This window comes from Halichoerus grypus, chromosome 2 (genome assembly GCF_964656455.1).
Source record: "Halichoerus grypus chromosome 2, mHalGry1.hap1.1, whole genome shotgun sequence".
In the NCBI taxonomy this organism is placed as follows: domain Eukaryota; kingdom Metazoa; phylum Chordata; class Mammalia; order Carnivora; family Phocidae; genus Halichoerus; species Halichoerus grypus.
Genome location: NC_135713.1, coordinates 67,533,375 through 67,557,578, shown reverse-complemented (window position 1 = coordinate 67,557,578; position 24,204 = coordinate 67,533,375). Strand labels below are relative to the sequence as shown.

Here is a 24,204-nt window from a genome sequence, read left to right as displayed (position 1 = left end):
TTGCTTTATATTCAGCTAGTTCTTTCTAGTAAAAGGGCAGTGTGTTTTATAGACTAGTAAACCTAACTGTGATTAAGCAATTCTCTGAATCCTGCTTTCTGTTTGCTTAGATGACTCCCTGTGGCCATCCTTGCCACCTGCCCGACCCCTGAACATTAGGGGGCCACGGTTATAATAAATGTTTGCCTGGGAAAATGTCACTGCCGTAGAATGAATGGTATTTCTAATAAATAGCACATGGACAATATAGAAGGGTTTTAATTAGAAATTTTTATAGCTGGGAGGAATGTTTGTAGATCATCTAGGCCAGTCAAGTTGTAAACATTTTTATTTTCTATTTTCAGCACTTTTTGTCTAATGAAAAACCTTATACTCCACTTTATAGCATGCGCCTGTTCTGATACCTTGTGAGGTTTTGTTTTCACTTGAGATTGCAAATATCAGGTGGTATGTATTTGCCATTTGGGAAATGATAATAAACATCCCTTGGAAAAGTTAAAAGCTGAAATTTTTTCTTAAAAATGTCATTTCCTCCTCAGCCTTATGTTTACACAACACTGCCCTTTGTCAGAGTGCAGCGTGGAAGGTTTTACTCAGACGTGACTTGCTTTTTGGAACATGTTACCCATAGAGTCCGACTGTACAACATCCAAGGTAAGAAAACAAAGCAGCATAGCTGTGAAACATGTACACTGGTTTTGGAATTCTTTGTATGTCGTTTTTAATAAACTAGCAATTGGTTTTTTTGTGTGTGTTTTTTTTTATTATGTTAATCACCATACATTACATCACTAGTTTTTGATGTAGTGTTCCATGATTCATTGTTTGCGTATAACACCCAGTGCTCCATGCAGCACGTGCCCTCTTTAATACCCATCACCGGGCTAACCCATCCCTCCGCCCCCTTCCCCTCCAGAACCCTCAGTTTGTTTCTCAGAGTCCATCGCCTCTCATGGAGCAATTGGTTTTTGAACATGGTATTTATGGTAGTCTTTCCTGAACTTGTCATTATACTCACTGTGTGGTTTAAAAATATACTTAGCCTTTTGATAATCAGAAATGGTAAAACATTTAACTCTACATATGTATGTTCTTTCCCTATATATATCTCCTCTTACCTCTCATAATATTTGTCTTGGTCATGAGTTCATTAATTGGAATCTTTATTTCTAAGATCTAAAAACAGTGGGGTTTTTTGTTGTTTTAATTTTACAAAATGGGAATTCTGTCAAATACGGCTTTCAGTTAGTAGATCATTGACCGTCTCTGACATGCACACACGCCCCCCACGTATGGCCTGCCTTAAATATGGAATGTATTACAATAGCAGATGTTACTGGAATTTAACTTTCTTTTAAGAAAAACGTTCGTTACTAGTTCTTTTTGTTTACAAGTCTTTACCTGGGAGAGTATAAAATCGGGCGATTGTTTATTGCTTTTAGGACGGGACTGATGAGCAGCAACTTTATTAACCAAGTGACAGTAAATAGGCTTTTAATCCTCTTAGGGACTTAACCATGGGCAGTGGTTCTTGTCCTTCCTTAGGATTTGGATGGAGCCGTGGCTCCCAGACACCCTCAGAGTTGCACATTTATGTTGGTTCGTGTTGAATTCACTGTTTTTATTTTTTATTTTTTTTATTTTTTTAAAGATTTTATTTATTTATTTGAGAGAGAGGATGAGAGGAGAGAGAGAACACATGAGAGGGGGGAGGGTCAGAGGGAGAAGCAGACTCCCTGCTGAGCAGGGAGCCCGATACGGGACTTGATCCCGGGACTCCAGGATCATGACCTGAGCCGAAGGCAGTCGCTTAACCAACTGAGCCACCCAGGCGCCCGAATTCACTGTTTTTAGAATGGAGTACTTTTCCAACCACAAATTTAATCCTAGTAACCAGACCACTTAACCATGGTATCAACTCTCTTAGAAAAGGACCTCATAAAAATGGCACTTTAGATTTTTTTTTTTTTTTTTTTTTTTTTTTATTTGAGAGAGAGAGTGAGAGAGAGAGAGAGCACAAGAGGGGGGAGTGGGAGAGGGAGAAGCAGACTCCCTGCCGAGCAGGGAGCCCGATGCGGGACTCGATCCTGGGACTCCAGGATCATGACCTGAGCCGAAGGCAGTCGCTTAACCAACTGAGCCACCCAGGCGCCCGCCACTTTAGATTTTTCTTTGCTGTTAGCTAGGCTGAAAAAGTTAGAAAAGGAAATATTGTTTCCTTGAATCTTTATACCAGTAGATAATAAAGCGTTTGAAAACTAATGATAAAATATATGGGCAGGCACTGTTTGCTTTTTGGGTTTTGTGGGGAAGCAAAGGGTACTGTGTTCAGGGAATGTTCACTTTGCTACCTACAAGAAAGTCTGTGCTTCTGAAATAATCTTTTATTGAGTTTTCTAAAATCTCTAGTAAGTCAGAAACAATATTTTTGACCATCCTTTTCTACTCTTGCATAAGCCATTGTTCAACATCTCTGAGAGCTCTAAAATTACACCTTCAGCTACGGCCAGAGGTTTCATTTTATGGGTAGAAAGTAGCATCCCCATCACACAGGAGATGTGCTTACCTGCTTTTAGATTTGCTTAAAAAACTGTTGCTTGTAATGGAATGTTTCTTCCTTGAGTACAGCATGGCCCACACTTTGGCCCAGACCTGTGTCATCAAGCATGGTTTACTGTTGTTTTTCCTTAGGTATACTTAGGAGGTAGGCTGTGTGGCAGAGTTAATGCTGAAGCAGCTCGCCAGAGAATTCCTACTTCTCAGTCAAGTCCGTTTGCTTAATTGCTTTTGCTTTTTGTTTAAATGAGTCTGTCACCATCACTGCAGCCTCAGAGTTTTCGCAGGTTGTCCAGGGGATCTGGAGCTCATCACAGAGGATGGTTTGCGTAAATTAGAGGGCCCTCTTCTGCTGCTGTGACTATAAGCTTAGTTTGCCGTCATATCCCAGTGGTTGATTTGGAAATTAATAGGCTCTGACTTGCCTGTGTACTCAACCCAACAAACATGCATTTACCAGGCCCTAAAAGCTTTTCTTTTCTCCTCTTTCCTTCTCCCCAGCTGAGCAGTCCAAAATGCCCAATGGCTGACTAGTAGCCCCTTTGCAGAACCAGGAACCACCAAGATTTAACTGACTCCCAGCCTCCAAGGTGACAATGCCAGTGGATTGGTCAGTTAAGAAAGAGAAGTTGTTCTCAACTGGACGCTTAGAGTATTAGCATAACAGAAGTAATAATAATAATAAAATAAGAATACAGACCTCGAATTGCCTCTGGATGTCACAATGGGTGGAATAAACAGGGTGAAGCATTTGGATGAGATTTCTGTAGCTTGAAAGCAGAAAGCTTCAGAAGTTGGTGGGAAATGACAGATAAATAAGTTAGGTATAATGTGAAGTTAACTTAGAGTGCTTCTCCAGATGAGTTTTACTGTTCTTGGCTTGGATTGAACCTGAAACCAGCATGTATAACTATTCGAAGTGACATAGCAATCTTTATTTTTGCTCTCTCAAGCCCAGAGTGTTTATATTTTTTGTTTTTTCCAACATGAAAGCAGTCGGTGGGAGATGGAGATACCAGTTCACCTGAAAGGCTTTCATCCAAACTATACATCCTTCTATGTTTGTATCTGAGCCCCTCTCAACAAATCTCCCTCTTGGAAAAAATAAGCCCCGTTGTGGAGAGAGAGCCTTTTCTCAGTCGCCTTCCTGACCTCCCTCCATCTGTCGTTTTCTTTCACACACCGGTGCATGAAGGCTCAGGTTGTCTGGATCCTGGCTCATTGGGGTTTTAATTAAATCACTGGTCAAAACCTAAGGAAGAGATGTGAGGTCTTCAGGGTGTTTGGATGTCGACGAGTTCAAAGTGCCTGAATGGGGTCTGGTTATGCTGCACCAAAGCAGCCATACTGTGAAATACTTGACAGCTCTTCGGCGTTTTGAACTTCGGCTTCCTGTAAACCAGGCATCTGGGCGATTGATCAAAATCCATGGACAGGATGTAGCTTTTCGTCTTAGGTATAGAGAAAACATCAGCCAACTTCCATGCTTTTGTCGAGTGGCTTGTGTTTAATATTTCTTGAAAGAACGTAAATATCTACTTTCAAATTTAACTTTCTAAACTGTCTTTGGATATATGCTAATTGTGCCCCCTTTAAATAAACTGACCAGATGCAGTTATTCGGATGAGTATTAATGAATAGAGCCTGTTTGTTGTTAGTACCAAATTTATGAGCCAGAAAAAAATGGGGCTTGGGGGAGAGAAACTATTAATATTTTATGATTAGGTACTATAATTGTATTAGGTTACTAAACCATTAATTATACAAAAGATTTTATTACCTCTCAGCAACAAGGATAAAGAAACAAAGAGTTGATATTATGGAATATCTGTCTTTATTGAGAGTCTATATTAAATGTTTCAAATTCAGTTTACTTGAAATATTCTTTTAAAAAAACTAAAGTAATACAAACCTGATAAAGTATCCTTAAATTCCTCAGTCTCTATTTTAGTTACTCTTTGACCGTTTTCTCCCCAAAGTAACCTTTGGCCCCAATTAAGCTTTGAGAGAAAACAAAATCAAGAACAGAAATCAAACAGCACTTCCCAGATTATAAAAACTGTGTGGTCATCATTGATTTTGCAACAAACTGAGTTGGGAGGCATAGGTTCAACCAACTTTGTTTTTTTGTTTTTTGTTTTTTTCTTCGTGTTTTATATTTAAGTTTTAGTGTCTCTATTTGTGTTCTCTCCAGATTCTGAAAATGGTTGGAGGTGCAGTTTAGAGTCCTCTCTTAACATCATTTAAGCTATTAAAAAACACTCTTGTGTTTCTTTTCATTATTGTTCAAACATTACATTCAAAACTTTTCTAGAAATATTAAATTAGAGGAAATCTTGTGCTCACTAGCTTTAAAAGCTCTACAAGATCAGAGGGATTTGAAAGATTTCTAATGCAACACAATGTATCGCCTTCTATCAGGTTAAATAAGAAATCCATTTTGTAGCACCCATAATTTAATGAAATGCCCTTTTGGAACTATTTTTTTTTATTTTTCAAAGATTATATTTAGTTTGTAGAAAATAATATTTTTCTGGAGGAAAAGATGGGAGAAGTGAGGATTAATTTTTCTTGTACTATAATCATCTTTCATTAAATTGAAGCTTTTCGTGTCACTAAGGCTACTTTAGCTTTTTTTTGTTAATCTTGATTTGGAAGATAGAACGTGATACAGGGAGAAGCCCCTGTATCCCCTTACGTTATATTTGTTTCATCACAACAAGTGCATACCTTGCAGTGACATCATGATCAGTAAGTGACATTTGCTAGCTGTGGCTTCATTTGTCTTTGGAGTTGTAATTATTAGACTTTGGTGCCCTAGTTTTTTGACATCAACAACTACTTTGAAGAATTAGGTTGCTATGGGTTACCAGTATGTCCTGTACATTTTCACTAGCACAAGGTTCAGGTTCCAGATCGGTTAAAATATATACCTTCAAGCTTCCCCCCGCCTCTGCCCCAGGACTACGTTCTCCTAGGCAGGTGTTTGTGAATGAATGAGTATGTGTGTAAACCATGTTTCAACCCTTAAGAGAAATATCTAAATGCAATACTTTTGCCTATTTTCCACCAACATACTATAAAAGTACTATATGTAATGGATCTTGCTAAAAGAAAGCAAGTAGCCTGGAGGTAAAATGTAATGAACTGCCATCAAAAAGTATGGAAGAAAAGACTTTCCTTTGGCTGCAATGACTGAGTAATTTCCTTGCTTGGGCACATTTAGCATTCAAAAAGAGGTTGCTTAGTTTTTCTCTGTTTTGAATATGTAATGTGATTGGATTCATAACATGACCCTTGACTTTTAGAAAGTCAAAATGAACTTCATCTAGTTAAACACATAAGAGAATCACACTGGGAATTAGAGATCTGAATCCTTAGTTGTGCCTTGAAGCCAACCAGAGTGACCTTGAGTTTGTCCTTAGATTTCTTATGGACTCAGTTTCTTAAACTGTAGAAAGACTAGATAGATGGCCAATTAGGTATAACCATTAAGGAGTCTTCACAAAACTTAGTATTACATAAAGTCTCTGTTGTGCTTAACTCCTTGCTCCTAAATTCATCTTCTAAGGATGGTTGAATCTGGGCCTTCCATCCCTGGAGTCCTCCTCCTTGTAAACAAGGTCTCAGAGCTTCACTGAAGTTGTTTTTATTTCCATAAAAAGATTCATGAGGATATTAAAATGGTTTGCAATCAATCTCTCATTTTTTTCCCAGGACCGCATTCCATATTTAGTTTAAGAGTAAAAAGCATTAAGTAAGTTATGACTAGGCAGACTTAGGTAATTAAAACATTTTTGGAATACCATAATATGCAATTGACTGCTAAGGATTTTTCTTTCCTGTTAATTGGAACTTTTAAAAATTGAAATAAGTAGCTATGTGTCGAATCTGATTATTCCCTACAGGCATGAAAGAGGAGGTTATTTTAAGGGACTATAAGCACATTCTGGCTACACAAATTGAGAACTCAGAGGTTATCTTGGGGGCTCTTTGACAGCAGCTGCTGTGTTGAAAGCATAGCTTCTTAGCAGGGAAGCATCCTCCCCCACAAATAAGTGTTGTACTAAACTCAGATGAAGGGCAGGGGGATGGGAAATATAGGGGGAGTATGGTGGTTAAGAGCTCAGACTCCAGAGTCCACGCACCTGCATGTCATCTCCAGCTCCTATCCTAGCTTACTAGCTAGCTGCTTGACCTTGCGCAAGTTATTACCTCTCTGTCCTTGGTTTTGTCATACTGAAAAAGGTGACAATAATAGAGTCCACCTCACAGAAGTGTTGGAGGATTAACTGAGTTAATATACATAAAGCCTGGCACATATTAAGTGTTGTGTCTCCTTAAGAGGTTGTGTAGGCTTTGGGCACCTGGGTGGCTCCGTTGGTTAGGCGTCTGACTCTTGATCTCAGCTCAGGTCTTGATCTTAGGGGTTGTGAGTTCAAGCCCCACATTGGGCTCCGTGCTGGATGTGGAGTCTACTTAAAAAAAAAAAAAGAGGATGTGGGCCAGATGAATTAGACATAAGTGTTACAAAAGACAGTAGCTGTTGAGGGTTGGGGGTGTTGGGGAAGATTTGATAAAGGAAGTGAGCTATTGAGATGCTATGTCTTAGAGAAATGTCATTTATATAGGCAGAAAGGAGGGAAAGAACATTACAAAGCGTGAAGTGGGGTTTTTTTTAATCAGACTCCTTTGTTCCTATTAGAATTAGAAAAACTATTACATATATTTAAGTTGACATCTAGTTTTTATACATTTAAAAAATTGCAAAAAGATGTTTTTTTCTGGAATATAATAAATATTGACATTTTAAAATAAGCATATCCAGTGAGTAGCAATTTGATTTCCAAATCATGCATTTTTAAAAAGGCCTGAATAAGATCTTTAACAGTCAAATTTCACATCCTTATTTTCTCCTTGAACTCGTATTTCCATTCTACTTCCACAGAATTTTATCTTAATGTAATATTTTTATGCTTGAGAGTCTTGTTATTGATCAACCTTTCATTACTCTTATGAAATACATATGTATGTGTATATTAAGTTTAAAAATTCTATCATCCTAAAAGTAAGTATTAAATTTTTTCTGGATTGAGTTATAAAGATTATTAGTAGTATACAGTTGATCAAAACAGTCCCTGTATAGGGGTGCCTGGGTGGCTCAGTCGTTAAGCGTCTGCCTCCTGTATATTGCCATTTTGGTCATTTATTTCATGAACTTTATTGGAAACTTTTCGCTCAGTGGATGAATCGTTTCTACCCTTTGTATCCCAATATGTTCATGTATCCATTGGTGAATGTTACTTATTGCTAGAATGAGATAGGTTTCAGCATCGATTTTCTTCTTAATTTTTGTTTTTATAAAGGTAAGGCAAAAAAATGATGTTACCATAAATAGGTGGGAATGGAAGGAGTTCTATTATAAGAATGTCATTCAGTCCCTTGAACTCCTTATGAGTTATGGTCCATAAATCACAGAATTGTCTATTGTCAAACTTGAGTTTCAGTCAATTATTTTTAATGATCTACTGCCTGACAAATTGATTAGATACACCTTCACTTTTGTTGAAAGCAAACAATAGAAAATCACATGTTTTGGAAAATATTTGTTACCCAGCCTTAAAGTTCAACCAAACACCAGTATTGCAAATTGTCTCTGTTCAGCGTCCACTGGAGTTAGGATGAATGAGTGGTATGCTACTGATTCTTTTTTGTTAATTCAAGAGAAGGAACGGTAAAAGCGTGATTTAAAAAAAAGAAAAAACAAGGAAGAACTGCTTGCCTCCATGGCAAGATCAACTTGAGAAGTAAGAGTACACAGAATCCAGGCTTCCTGCATTAAGCTACCTTGGAAAGGAGCATGTTTGGGAGAGCGGGAAGTAGGCAAGTTCAGAGTGACTGTCAGTGTGGAGAGTATGCGAACAGACCATTATGAGTATTCTAGCATTCTTCCCTCGCTTGTCCTGGACCAGCCCCAGCTTGGATCGTTGGGAAGGGAACAGGAAAGCTGTACAGTGTTGTGAGCTGTTTTATTCACTCCCCGTGGAAGTGCTTTCGTTAGATCTTGTCTGTTTTGGATTTAAAAAAATGTTACTGATGTAGATGTTGTATTCCCTCCAAGAGAGAGCTTCCAAAAAACCTGTTGTTTCTTAAAATCAATGCTTAATAGGACAAAAAAAAAAAAAAGACAGCTTTCAGTGTTATTGTGTGTTTTTTTCTATTACTAGGTCTTCAAGTGTATTGTAGTTAATTGGTGTCATCTTTAACCAAAAATTGCAATGCATGGAATCAAAATGCTCTACCTTTCCTATTATGCATTTACTTTTGTGTCATTGTAAGAATTACTGAAATGAAAAGCCTAAAATATGTAGACTAGTGCCTTGCTCATAATAAGTTGATCAATAAGTCATAGTAGTTATTTATCGAGTGCTTTAGACATGAAACGAAGTGGTGCATCATCATTTTCTTAAATTCAAGACTTGCAATGAAATTTACTCAAATTTATATTCATGAAAGCAGATGTTAAAATTTTCACTTGTGGAGAAATAGTCAATATGAACATTTACAGACCTGGAAATCAGCAAGTACCTCAGAGGATAAATTAGATCTTACAATGGATAGGCAAGTTGAATAAGTCAACATGGACAAAAAGGTCATCCAGTTATGGGAGTTATTACCATTTTTATTCTTGGTACTTTCAGATGTGAGTACAGTTTTTAAAAATGATAATATTTGCTTTTTTAGAAACATCATCTCCATATTGGCCTACTAAATTTATCATTGTTGCGAGAATTGTCGTTTAAGTTTATGTGTTGAATGAAGCAGTGTGTATTAGTTAATAACCCTAAGTGTCAACTCCTGGTTAAGTTGGGTAAGTTCAGGGGCGCCTGGGTGGCTCAGTCGTTAAGCGTCTGCCTTCGGCTCAGGTCATGATCCCAGGGTTCTGGGATCGAGCGCCGCATCGTGCTCCCTGCTCAGCGGGAAGCCTGCTTCTCCCTCTCCCACTCCGCCTGCTTGTGTTCCCTCTCTTGCTGTGTCTTTCTCTGTCAAATAAATAAAATCTAAAAAAAATAGAATAAAAAAGATAATTTTTATGTATACAAATAATATATATGTATACTCTTCTGACAAAAGTGTCACACATTATAGTATATGTATATAATGTAAAATCCCTCTAGAATCTGTGTGTGGTACCTATCCACTACTCAAGAGAGGTAATCAGATACCTGTGTGCACCCTCGGATCACTTGCATTCTCTCTCTCTCTCTCTCTCTCTCTCTGTCTCCTCTCTCTCTCTCACACACACCTCTCTTGCATGCATATCTGCAGAAAGGTATAGTATTGTGTTTGGTTTTAGCAAAAAGTTCATCACACTGTACAAATGCTCCATTCACTTCTTGCATCAGATATCTTTCTTTGCCGGGGCAGAGAGCTACCTCATTCATTTGCTACAGAGCAGTCCAAAACGTGGGTGTACTGGTTTTATTATTCATTTGTCTGTTGGTGGACATCTAGCCTATTTTCCCATGTTTCTACCCTTGGCACCAGTGCACAGTGAACATGCTTGTGCTTGTGATTAGTGTTCATCTTAGGTAGATAAGTGAGATCATAGTGTCTTTAATTAGTATATATTACTTTATTGGCTTCTAAAGTGACTGTGACATTTAAAAAAAAAAGATTTCGGATTGTTTTAAAGAAGTTTTGTATTCTGGCAAGCCTGTCCCATAATTATTTTTTATTATTTTTATTTTATTTTATTGATAATATATTTGTCTCCTTTAGGTAGCACTTGCAGCATATCAGATCCCAGATCAGTACCCTCTCCCTTTCTTAAAAAATAACCTGGAGGTCTCCTTTCTACTTAGAGTCACTGCAAAGCTTCTCCAATCCATGGTCCCAAAGTAACTTTAACATTCTCTAGTGGTCAATTTGCCAGTGAGACATGATGGCCGAGAGGCTTAGTGCTGGTTCTGTCAGCCTTGTGATCTGGGGCAAGGTATGTTCTCCTAGGCTTAGGGTCAGGATTGAATGAGTTACTGTATGTAAAGCATACGGCGGGGCATATGGTACATAGCAAGGACTCAGTAATTGTTGGCTGATTCCTCCATGTAGCTGCTGCCCGTCATTCGGCAAACACTATCTGCCTATTATGTGCTGGGAGCATAAAGATAAATAAGACATGGTCCCAGTGCTTGAGGAGCTTACGTTCTAACATGCATGTGTTTGCTCAAAATTTAAGTACTTATTCCCTTCTTTCTATTTACACCCTGTCCATGGCCTAGTTTGCTTTCCTCCCAGGTCAGCTGACTTCTGCATCATGAAGGACAGCCTCTCACGTCTTAACTCATTCTCTTTAATGGTGATTCAGCACCTACTACATCCCCAAAATATTGTTACAAACTGGAATGCAGAGATGGTGTGTAAGACAATCTGTAAGGAGCTGACAGGCTCCAGGGAGGAGAAAAAAAAAACAAAACTTCAGAGTTCTGCAAGACTCTTTCCGCTTCTCTATGATGGCTTTCCACCTGTGGACTTGCTCTGTTTTTACCTTGCATTGCCTCTGTTAATAAAGATAAATAATCTCCATTCTCTCTTTCTGGGGACAGAGTGTGAGGTGTTAGCAGCAAGGGGGTACTTAATTCTCTGTCTTTATCAATGACATAACTCACCCCCACCTGTTTGGACTACTCTTGTTAGGTAGGAGCTGTTTTCTTTCCCAGGACTGAAGAAAAACCAGAGGGGCTTAGAAGTTCCCGGCCATCCATGCCCAGGTGGAACCAATTTGGTAAAAGAACCTTTTGCTGCCACATACTGCAAAGATTCTGCAGGTCACTGAGACCGATCGGTTCATACCCATGCTTCCCAGGGAGTTCTCCCTTCAATCCCATGAGCTTCTTTGGGAATGGCACACTTTAGGGAATTCTTGACCTAGAGTAGGAAAAGGTAGCAGTCCTTCATCCCCCTCACATAGATTCTTCTTTAAAAAGTAATAAATTACCTTTGATAACTCAGGGATACCTCCTTGCTTTGATTACCATTACAAGATTTATTTGGTTTGTTCATAATAAGTATATTAGGTTTGATCTTACTTTAAAAGCCTGTCCTGGCACAGATGTCTTGCTGAACTGTGAATGGACATCGAGGCTCCTTTTAAAGGAGACCTAAGCATTTGTTGCCACAACAGGATCTGAGCATAATACTGAGCTCAAGAAAGATCATTTTCTCAACAGAAATAATTTATTATTGCCAGAGGTAATGTGAAATTATTTATTTTTTCTTGAAGCATGTTTTTTGTAAATGTTTTCCAGAGATACGTGACTTGAAATTAATGACACTCTCCTTTGTAAAGGCTTTATTTCATTTCATGGACTCTATTGACCCCCTGGGAGAATATCCAGTCTAGAGAGGAGAAAACGGACGCGGTGCCAAACAGCCACGAATGCCTCCAGTAGATGAGGTGTTCTCCTGAATGCTTCATGGGGACTTCATCCCTATGCTGTATTTTGTGTTTTTGGCATCCTTGGTTCATTTGTGGAAGCTTGTCTGTTAGAATTCCATATACGTTTCATTGGCTTTGAAAGATATTGGGGTTGACATAAACCTACTGAAAGGGAAGTTTGCATCGAACGTCATACATTTCTTAGTCAAAGAAAACACTGTTGTTCTAGCATCAGTGGATGTGATTTTTGTTAACTTCCCAGTAGTAGTGAAGCTATTTGGGTCAGTTATCTGGTAATTGTCAGAAGGAAAGTTATATGTATATTTTACTGGTTAGTGGTTCAGACTGGCCATAAAATGGGAGGGAAAAGAAAAGGACCTTCTTCCCCCACACATGAGGTCATACTGCTCATCACAGCTTTATGAACATAGTAAGAAACTGAAGTCATCTCTGACTGAGGTTGTCGAGTTGGAAGAGTAACATCTCCCAGAAAAGAACTTCTGTGAGAATTCTGAAAATTCTGTTGATGGAGGCTTCTGCCCATTTAGTATTGTCAGTATATTACTATTTATGTCTTACAATTTCCGGTGTACTTCTCACATAAACCTATAGTGCCTCAGCTAGCTGCATTTTCATTATTTTCCACAAGTCCCACCGATTCAAACTTCCTTCCTTTAACTGTTTGCTTTCACCTTCTCTAAGCCCTGGGGATTCTTCTTGGCTTCCAGAAAAAGTCCTCCTTACTCCCTTCTCCCACTCCCCATTTCTCTTTACATAGCCCTCTTTGTCTAAAGAGTGTGCTGGTGATCAGCACACTGTGACAGAGTGTGTGTGAGGCCTGGTGGGTAACGACTGAGAACTGCAGGTACGTGTCCAAAAAAAACCTTCTGCCGTATGAAATAGGATAGGGCCAGTCTTTCTTCTTTTGATTGCTTGCTTTCCTGATTTCTCTTTTGTAGAAGATCCAATATCTCTTCTACATACTCAGTCTGTATTAGGAGTGTTGGATTTCTCCATAACTCCCCTCTCCATCTCGGAAATAGACCCAAGGCTTCACTCAGGACCAGAAGATATAGTTAGGGTGGCATGACAGATAGAAATTAGTGAAAAGTTTAGGCTTATCCAAAAAAATAAATGCTTGATACATCTGGGACTTCTTCAAGCTGTCCTCTGCTTTATATAGCAAAGGCCAAAATGAATCACTCCATAACAAGGGGTCCTAAGAGATACCAAACTCAGTTAAAATTGATTTAACTTCTGGGGAGCTCTCCAGATTATACTCCACAAATACTAATATGATAATATCCATTTTAGCCATAAATCATCTCATTGGATCTCGTGTCTCTTTTCCTAGATTATCGATCATGGGCAGTAATAGACTGTCTCTTGAACCAACAGACTGTAGATCTCACTGCTTCAGATTTCCAGCGCGGAAGGCGAGCCGTGAAGAAGTAGGCTCACATGGCTCTGTTGGAGAATGGCCGTACACGTGACAGGCGGCCTGGCCTGGAGTGGGGCTGACCTTTTCTCGTTTAATGTTCTCTTTTCCCTCCAGAACTCATTGGAGAATCATTTGCATATTATATTTCATCTGCATTTATCTCATCCCAAGCTCTTCATCCTTCTGTTGAGTTACATGTGCTCCGGAGTAAATGTTTTCTACCGTCTGACAGTGTAAAAAAAAAAAAAAAAAGAAAGAAAGAAAAAGGTGAACGGTGGCACAGTTAACGTGAAAAATGGTGAAGATAGGAATAGAAAACGGGAAAATGTATGTCACTCTGGAAGTTCTGTACAGTATAAGAAAAGTGGAGCAATAAATTTCTATTAACATATATATTCTTTTAAATTTAGGAATAGACGGACAGTCTGTGGAAGTGTCCAATATCGTGGACATCCGAAAAGAACATAACCGTGAGATTGCAATGAGAATTTCTTCTAGCATAAACAGTCAAAACAAATTTTATACTGACCTGAATGGATACCAGGTAATTTTCCTTTAAAATGTCTAAGTAATAGCTGTGTTAGTGTGTAACTTTTATATATGGTAGTGGGCCAGTTAATTTCAGATCCTTTGAAAAATATGCTTAAGTTTACAAATTATTTCTAAAGGAAAACTGAATTTTAACAGGTACTTATAGGTTCTATATTCAACCAGATTTCCAAAGTTAGAACAGATAGAGAGATTGGTTTGTAGAACATCTGATTTACGGATGTAGTTTTTTCAAAGGCAGATTTGGTGACCATTTGCATGTTAAATGCCTTGACACCAAAATATGTCTGAATTTGTTTAATAGAAAAGAAACATAATTAGGGATTGGTGGAGTATATATTTTTCCCCTCATAAAGAAATGGTATGTGTGTATTTAATTTATTACATATATACTTTTAAATGTATAATGTAATAATGGGCTCTTTTAAATTTCAGGAAAACTCTTCCCCTCTTTTTATCAATAATGTATGTGTATTTACCTTTATGCACACACTTGTGTACATATACGTAGACAAAGAAATACAAGCACATATATAGAAATGTGGGCAGGTATGTATTTAATCAAAATGTTCACAAAATAGTTTGAAATAGTAATGAGAAAATTGACTCAATTTTTTTCAGATTGTTAGCTCTCTAATTTAATAGGGCTCTTTTGATTGTTACATAAATTTCTATATTCAGAGTATATGTGTGTGACAACATAGCTTTGAAATACTACTACTAAAAACATTAGCATGTTTTTGAGACATTAGCATTTTAAAAATTTCTGGCTATGAATAGAAATAATTTCACAACAAATGCTTTTACTTTGTCTGATTTTCAACTGGGAGGAGTGGAAGGGATTGTGATAATTTTCTCTTCTACAATTTCCTGCAAAGGTTAAATTTAAACCTTTTCCAAAGCATAAAAATTGCATTATACACTTTGAATTTACATGTTAATTCTACCACAGCTGTTTGGTTTTCAAATGAAGCCCCGACTTTATGGTGATTCATTTTCCTTGTGTACAAAAGAAATTCTTTTCTTAAAATCTTACAAAAGCAATTATTTGTATGTGTGGGTGTATACATGAATGAAAAAAACTTAGTAAAAGTGAATAAACGTGAATTTTCTTTTCAAGGATCGAGCATTTGAATAAATGGGAAAATATTATTTCTAAATTTCTAAATTTCTAAATTTATGACCTAAATATTTCTGCTTCTAAAATAGGCCATTTTTTAAGCCTTAGAAAGAGTAGTCCTTGAGCAAAACTAGAAATCTAGACCAACAGGTAGGGAGTGAGGGTGGCAGCCCCATAGTCATGACAGTGTGAATGTCCTTTTCAGTGAGTATACAAGTTAATTTGATTGGGAAGATCCGGATTGGAAAGGAGAAATGGAAAATTCTTCAAAACTATCTCTTCTTTTTTTTTTCTTTCTTTCTTTTTTTTTAACATTTTGCAATTGTTTCTTCAGTTTCATAATTTCCTGGGCCTGTGATACAAATTACCACAAACTGGGTGGCTTAGAACAACAAGAATTTATTCTGTCATAGTTCTGGACACCAGAAGTCCAAAATCAAGATGTCTTCAGGGCCACACTCCCTCCAGAGGCTCTAGGGAAATACGCTTCCTTGCCTGTTGTGGCTTCTGATGGGCTTGTAGACCCATCACTCCACTGTCTGCCTCTGCTGTCCCAGAGTCCCTGTCGTATTCTCCTTGTGTTGCCATGTGTGTCCTTTCGTGTCCAGGTTTCCAGCTTAGAAGGACACCAGCCCTTGGATTAGAGCCCACCCTAATCCACTATACCTTATGTCTGTAGAGATCCTATTTCAAAACAAAATCACATTCACAGGTTATGGATGACCATGAATTTGGGGGACACTATTCAGTACAACCAGTAAGTTGAAGGACGCACTACAGGGTTGTTGTAAAGATTAAAGATCATATTTGTGAATGCCCAGTACTTTGTCTCATTATAATGGGCACTCAATACTATTACATTAACTTTGTACTCCTTTCCTTCTTGAGTGTCATGTCAGACTTGCATGAGCTGAACAGGAGAGACGTCATTTTTATGTGGTGTGAATAAGATACCTCATAACAAAGTCTCTGATGTTTCCTCCTGCAGTTTGAGGGACTCTCCTCAGCCCCAACCAGCTTAGTGAATTTTCGGTCAAAAAATAAAATAATGTATTTCATGCATTCACATACTAGACCAAGAAAAATTAAAATATGGAACTACCTACATTGACACTAAACAGGAAGAATAAGCACTGAAGAGTTTTTAAATATAAATATTAATTTGATTATTTTAATGTAATATGTTAGAGGATTTGATGAGGGGATCTGTGGTATTTATTAAAACTGATTCAAGAATTATAAGAGATATTTTTTGAAAGGGGATAGAGAGCTATTATGCTTAGCATTCATTACAAAAGCAGTATGTTAGATTTAGATGAGAAATGAATACTTAATACCTTTATAATTTGTTTTATGCAAATATTGGAAAGCTAGAAGACTTTTGTTAAGGATTTTTATTCCGAATTTAAATAGGAATGCCTATTTTAAGAACCTGGATAAGTTCTACCTTTCTCACTTAAAAGTTTTCTAAGATCCTCCTTATTTTTTTTTTCATATTGTTTGAAAGAATGTTTTAATTCCTAAATTAGCTCTTCCTTTGAACAAGAAAGGAAGCTATACCTTTTTCTTTTTGGAAGAAAAGTCATCTATAGTCAGTACTAATTTTTTAAAGTACATCTGTAAATATCACTTGATTTCTTTTTTTTTAAGTGAACTGTTTGGTCTTATAGATTCAGCCTAGAATGACGATGAGCAAATTACCTCTTCAAGCAAATGTCTATCCGATGACTACAATGGCCTATATACAGGATACCAAGCATCGCTTGACACTACTCTCAGCTCAGTCTTTAGGGGTTTCAAGTTTGAAAAGCGGTGCGTATTGTTTGGATTCTTTTTTGCTCTTACAAGTTTCAGTTCCAAATGTATAATTTTTCTGTTGGTCATATGTATTAATTATCATCTTCAGACACCAGCTATTAGTTAATTTTGGTTTTGTGAGAATAACATAAAATAATGTATTTCCTCAATCTTCTAATGAAGAATGAGGGACCTAAAACTCCATGAAACCATTGCTTCTTAAAGATAATTTTTCTCTCCTGATAGCTCATTGTTTGCACAAGCCTCTGTCGTTGTCACAATGGAATGGCTCTGGAAACTCTCCCAGAAGCCAAAGAGGAGAGGGAGCTGGGATAAAAGTTAGGAATTCCCAGAGTTGCCTACGTTCGCAAAGGCGGGATGTAACAGTTCAAACCTAGGTCCTTCTCTGAATCATATCCTTCTAGGGCACTTCTACCCGAAAGAAGAAAGGGAGTTGAAATGATACAGCTAGGCAGATAAAGAGGTGACAGACACAACTTTAAGGATTTCAAAAGATAGAACAAGATGGAAAGAGAAAATAAATCATAAACACAGATTAATTTTTATAAAACCTCCTATGGGGAGGCGTATGTCCTTTATAATACATATTTTTTCATTATCATTTATATGTAGTCAAATTGCTCTTCTTTCTTACGTATTGAGAGTTGCTAAGACAAATGTCTTAAGGAGCCAGGCAGATAATAAAGGGGTGCAGGTACCTGGCGTACCCTTTGCCACAAACCCACTTTTTTAATTGGACATATACATACATTCCATATGTCCACCCACACAAAAAAGCATACTACTCATCTTTTTTTGTGACTTTCATTACACAGACTCATGAGATGATGCCATAAAGACATTAACGCTGTTAGAAAAATAATGGCCTCACGTCAGGGATGCAGCGGGGAGTGGTGGGGCTTTGGCAAACTGGGGCACACCATTCCCAGTGAACGGTGGGGCAGCCGCTGCTCAGCGCCAGGCTGTTGTCACCATGGGGAAAGGGGCCCAGGGTTGCCAAATTTTTCTGCTTCTGAAGAGCCCAGGAGTCTGGAATTTTTTATGTTTTTATTTTTATTTTTTTTTGAAGATTTTATTCATTTATTTGACAGAGAAAGAGAGAGACAGCGAGAGAGGGAACACAAGCAGGGGGAGTGGGAGAGGGAGAAGCAGGCTTCCCACGGAGCAGGGAGCACGATACGGGGCTCGATCCCAGGACCCTGGGACCATGACCTGAGCCGAAGGCAGCCGCTTAATGACTGAGCCATCCAGGCACTCCATATGTTTTGATTTTTAAAAAATTAAGTCAACTATTTATAGATTGGACAACTTCACATAAAATTCCTAGATGTGGTTTAGGGACAGAGGAGCTTTATTTCTCAGCTTGCCTTTATCAAGGGAAGTGACATAACTGTCTAGTCCATGATTGCTCCAGTCCTAATGTCTAGTTCCCTATTTAAGGGCCCAGCTTTGAGAATTTAAGGCAACGTTTAAAAATGGGGGGCTCAAGAGTCACACCTGGCCCAGGTGCCCCTGCTCCAGACAGCCAAGCACCCTAGCATTTGAGTACCTACAAACAGAAGAACAATTTGAGTACAGCCCAGGAGATTTACTGAGTGTCACATATTATGAGGGCTAACATTTGGAGGCAGGGAGAAGAGAGAAACTGCCAAGAGATTGATGTACTCATTTGGGTGTGACGTGATCAAGCTCTAGATGGCCAATTCGTCCCAGTGCCTGAGGAGCACATTCTAGACAGTTGTGTTCTAAAATAAATATGGAGGTAGTAACAACGAAAATTCTGACCATCACTGGCAGTTTTATGTACTGGGTACCTAAATTGAGAAGAAAGAACTAAACAGAGTTGGATTGACTATGTAAAAATAATAGTTATTAAAATATTTTATGTATTGCTCTTTTATGCCAAAAGATCATTTAGTACTGTAACAAATGTGAATGAGTGGATGGATGAATATGCATATATTTTTAAGTATGTATGACTAGGTTTTTTTTTTAGTGTAAATATATGACTGTGGCTCTGGGTGGTTTTTTGCTTTGTTTTGGATAGGGTTTTTTTAGTTTGTAGTCTCATAGCCTAACTCTTAGCTTACAACTTAAACTAGAGGAGGCGTGGAATTATTGCACAGCCAGTGAAGGAACCAAATATGACCTCTTCTTGAACTGGAGGAGAGAGGATAGTTGATGCCACTGACTTAATACCAGGGAGGGAAGGGGGTACATGCTGGGTGTCTCCAAATCTTGGGGTTTCTTCAGAGAATGACCAGATATCAAGTAACCTAAACGCTTAGTCTTTCAAATCCTTTTTAGATTCTACACATCTGTATTTGCCTTGTTGCTCCATGTGTGATGTATGTTTCCTAATGAACCTCGTAAATGTTTTTAAATTCCAGATGCTACCACTAAAAATTTTAGAGGACATAATTTACTTTTCAGATTAATTCTTTTTAAATTTCACTTAAGTTTTGATTTGTCTCATTTTTAAATTTCTTACCAAATTTTACCAGACATTAATGAAGAAGAATGGAAATACAGTCCTGTTCTTTGCATTTTTACTAGCTGTTTTGAGAAAGCCCTTGGTACTTTGGGCTATATGGATCTGTCTCCTTGGCTTAAATCAGGACCGTGCCTAAACTTACGTGATTCTCACTGGATGTTTGTATTAAATAACTCTGGCCAGTTTTTTTGTTTGTTTGTTTGTTAGGTCAGATTGAAGTTATCATGGATCGAAGACTCATGCAAGATGATAATCGCGGCCTTGAGCAAGGTGTCCATGATAACAAGGTTACAGCTAATTTATTTCGAATACTACTGGAAAAAAGAAGTGTGAATACGGTAGGAAAAAAATAATAACTCATACGTTCTGATGTTGTTTGTTCTTTGCCACCCAAAATTTGAAATTATGACTGTCCACTTTTTTTTATGATTTTCAGTTCCCAGGATTGAGATATCTGTATAATAGGTGTAGCCTATATTGACAAAAAAGAGAACTTCAGTTACACATATATCAGATTTGCGTTTAGGTCATCTTATTTTTTATTTTTCCTTATTATGTAGATGTAAAATGTTAAAGAATCAGTTTGGGTGAGATTTTCTGAGATTATTTTGAAAGAAAATAAGAGTTGAATTTAAGAATAGAACTTAATCACATACTTAGATTAAGTTTGATTAGTAAAATTTATGGGAAACCTTAGTGTGTTTATTCTAGTCTTAGACTCCTCAATTGAAAATGGATTTACTTGTCTATCTTCTTGCTCAGTTTTCATTTCTCAAGACAAAACCTCAGCATTCCATTAAAAAAATCTGGCTAAAGCTCAGTTGGATGTAAACCAACATGACAATACGCCTCTTCAAGGCTACACAAAAGTCATCATCACAGTCCTCCGTGCTTTACTGATTTCCCACCTCAGATGATCTCTACACAGCCCTTTTTTTCTCACTCTGCTCTCCTGCTTTCTTCACTGACCCATTTCAGATCTTTTCTACTCTTTTTAGCTGGGGGCCTCACCATCGACTTCACATCTGACAGGGCTCTCTGTTCTAGGTATCAACCATCTCCGCCCACCCTTTCCTTCTTCCCTCATGTTGCAGTAGAGACATTTTTACCTTCCTTTCCTCCCAGGCCAGTACCTCCACTTGTCCTTGCAACATACCCCAGCGCCCTCCTCAGCATCATCATCCTCCTTCCCTCTCTCTGCCCTTCATAGCTGACATTTCCCTAGGAAAGAAACCCTTTCTGCAGGCTTTTAGACACTCTTCATTTTCTCCTATTAAAAATAAAAACCAAAAACAACCTCCACACAGACTCATTTCCATTTGCCCTGCTCTCCCGTCCTGTCTTCCACACCCAGTTGAGCCAGTTTGGAAGATGGGTTTATTTCATTGCTTCCGTGTCACACTCAACTCATTTCAGATTTGCTTTAGCTTCCCCCACCACACACACACCCTTGCCAGTATCACGAGATCCACCGTCTTACTTCACCTTGCAGCAGCATTTGACACTGACCATGCCACTTCTTAGAAGACAGTCTAGCTGGGGCTTCCGTGGTGCCGTGCTCATTTGGTTTTCCTCCTACCTCTCAAGTGGTTCTTTATCTCTCTGATGGTTATTAAGCCATTAAATGTCAGAGTCTTCAAGGGTTGGCCCCACGCCTTCTCCTTTTCTCGTTTTATATGTTCTCCCTCTGCAATCTCTCCTACTCCTGTGGCTTTGGTGACCACCTCTACGCAGATGAAACCCACACATATATTTCACCTCTTACCTGCAGACCCATCTACCTAGCTGCATCCTGCTATTCAGACCCGACATATCCATGATCACTCTCATGATCTCTCTTCCCTTCCCCCCAGACCTGCTCTTTTCTAGTGTTTGCTCTCTCGGGGACTAGCACCACCTTCCATCCAGTGCCACACACATAGGAGTCATCTCTCATTGATACTTCTCCTTTGCCTCCCCCTTTCTTAAAACAATGATCACCAGTGCTTGGCTGTCTTATTGCCTAAATATTTCCAATCTATAAACTCGCTTATTTTGACCACCGTTATCTAAACAAACATCATGTGTTTCCTGAATCATTCTGCTCTTCTTTTCCTGCCATATTTGTTCTCAAATCAAGTAAGCAAAGTGATTCATCTTTTCAAAATTCAATCTGACCTCACTGCTCCCTTCTTAACCCTCAGATGTCTTCTCATTGCTCTCCTAATAAAAGCCAAAATCCTTCCCGTGGCCTGAAGAGCCCCTCATGATCTGGGCCCTGCCTGTCCCCCAGCTTCATCCAGCATGACTCATGTTATTTCTGCTCTAGGCCCACTAGTTTTCTTTCAGTCCCAAGTGCTCCCTATGCACCTGGGGCCCACAGCACCTTTGCATTTGTGGTTTCATTCTGTGCCCAGGGAACTCTTCATAATAGTTCAGGCCAAAGCTGCCTTGGTCAACTGCTTTTTCTTGACCAGGCCAGATCACCATCCTCAGTGCCTCCTCAGAATTGCGCATCTGTCCTCCGTGCATAGATGTGATTATATTTGATCATTGTCTCTCTCCTCTTTTGGACCATAACTTCATGAGAGTGGGGGCCATGTTCCTCTGCTTCTAGAATTGTTCCTAGCAGAGGAAGCACCCGATACGTGTTGCATGAATGAATGCACAAATGCACAAATGAGTGAGCTGTAATAGCACATGGTGCCACCGCATTTATCCCAGCCCCTGCTTACTGCCTTGTCATACTCGGCATGTTCTCTTCCCCTGCTCCATTCCAGGGACTTGTCTGCTTCATTTTCATGTACCCCACAGGGCTCCTTGCCTGTGGTAGCTATTCTATAAATAAAACACTGGTTGATTGAATGAAATGGCAACAGCTCATTAAAGCCAAGAATTCTTTCAGTATCTAGAATCTTTTAGGAAAAAAGATTTTAATATCCATTTTTAGATGTCAAGATTTAAACCAGTTCTTGGGACTCATGGTTTAAATCAATTACTGACAAGATAGCTTAATTTGAGGACTAAAACTGCACAGGAAAATCATTGTCTGAGTGCTGGCAGCTACTGTCTTTTTCTCCTCCCGAAAATGTCTCTGGCTTTTATGATTTTTTTTTCTCTCTATATAGACACTAATTTGCAAAGCTTCTGTTAACTATGGCAATAAGCATTTTCATGTCAGATCTATAAAGCTTTCACTTAGAAGTGAAATAATTTGTTTATTCCCATTCAAAACTCCTTGGATAGTAATTGATTGAAATATGATCCAGTGTTTTTATAATCCTATGTTGGTTAAATTTTTCTTTTTGCTCAACTATAGATTCTTGGACTTAAATCAATAGTTTCTTTTAAATAAAAAATGAACTAGAGAAGAGAAAATACATTTTAATTTCTAGTGCAATTGATTAAAAAGACATTTGATTAAGGAATGTTCCATCTCCTATAACTTAAACTTTACAGAAAGTGTTTTTATTTTCAACTCAGACTCTCATGTTTAAAATGTCGATGGTAGGAACCATGGTGAGGAGACAGTCTCTGTACAGCAAGGCATTTGAGTAGAAAGTCTTCAGCCTGCCAGAGCCTCTGGGAGGAGTGATCTGGGTGACTAAGTGGAACCGAATCCTGTTCGTGAGTGTTCTGCAGAGAGGCAGTGAGAACAAGGACTGGAATGGTAATTGCTGTGAGATGTGCAGATGCCCAGTGGGTTACTGTAGCTATGTGAGGTGGACTATCATCCATGTGTAACGACCAACGGAAGCGGAAAGTGGGAATTGTCTCTTTGGCATTGACCCTTTAGGTTTTGTTTCTTTGACACTTACTCCCTATCCCTTCCTGCTGAAGACTGCTATAGGTAGAGGGCATTGAACCAGGAATTAGAAGTGCTGGGAAGTGTTCAGGTATTACAGCTGTGTCATTTTACCTGTGGATACCAGTTCTTTACATGTCAGGAAAAGGAGCTAGGAGAGATCAGATGAAAAGCTCAAATGCTTACAGGGCTCAGAAAAGTGATGGCATGAGGGAGGTTGGTCAGGTTTAAGGGCAAACGCTTAAGTGAGGTGACCCCAGGTCTGTGATGAGTGAGGACACATCCCACCAAGGAGCTACAACTCAGCTGCACTTGAGGGAATATGGGGGCCCAGGGTGACTTGGGTTTCCAGTGTTTTGGGTTTAAAAAAAAAAAAGTTACCTGTTTTAGGGAGTTTTGTTGTTGTTGACAATTTCACCGTGAAATCTCCTGGATTTTTTTTCTTTTTTGAGAGTTGGCCAAAAAACAGACAACTTTTTAATACCATGCAGACCTATCAAAACCTATCTATAGGCAGATTTAGCTCACAGATCACCAGGCTTCACGAACTCTGCGCTAAATGAGATATATTTCTAAATCTTATGATTCATTATATTTTCATCAGTTATTTTCTTCTGTCTCTTTTTACCACATCCTTTCCCCTACTGTATTTTTCTCTCCTTTATTTATATTACATTTACTTGTTGATAGATTAAGTTCAAAAAAACATTTATCAAGTTCCCACCATGTATCAGGTCATACTGAATAAGCCAAAGTGACTCAAAATATCATCTCTTATTGTCTTAGATAATTTATTTAGCAAGTTTTGATGTAGATGGATGGAAACCTTTGATGTTTAGGGATCAGATAACTTAAATGGGCTTCATGAAGGACACCATGGAGCCTAGCAGGAAGTTCTGATTTATAAAATAAGGGCTGGAACCCAATGGAGATCTCAACTTCGTGTGGTTTGGATCAGAATGTGCTATAAACTCTTTATAATTTCATACAGAATACAAGGAGA

At 38.4% G+C, this 24,204-nt stretch overlaps 1 protein-coding gene across 1 annotated transcript in view; it reads left to right on the top strand.

Annotated features, from left to right (window-relative positions):
• MAN2A1 (mannosidase alpha class 2A member 1) overlaps window positions 1-24,204 on the top strand; it is a 165,866-nt gene that overhangs the window by 124,537 nt on the left and 17,125 nt on the right. Inside the window, exons 16-19 of the mRNA XM_036123025.2 lie at window positions 540-654; window positions 13,847-13,980; window positions 16,776-16,917; window positions 19,625-19,755. Coding sequence (XP_035978918.2) covers window positions 540-654; window positions 13,847-13,980; window positions 16,776-16,917; window positions 19,625-19,755 — 522 coding nt within the window. The remainder of the gene's footprint in view (window positions 1-539; window positions 655-13,846; window positions 13,981-16,775; window positions 16,918-19,624; window positions 19,756-24,204) is intronic.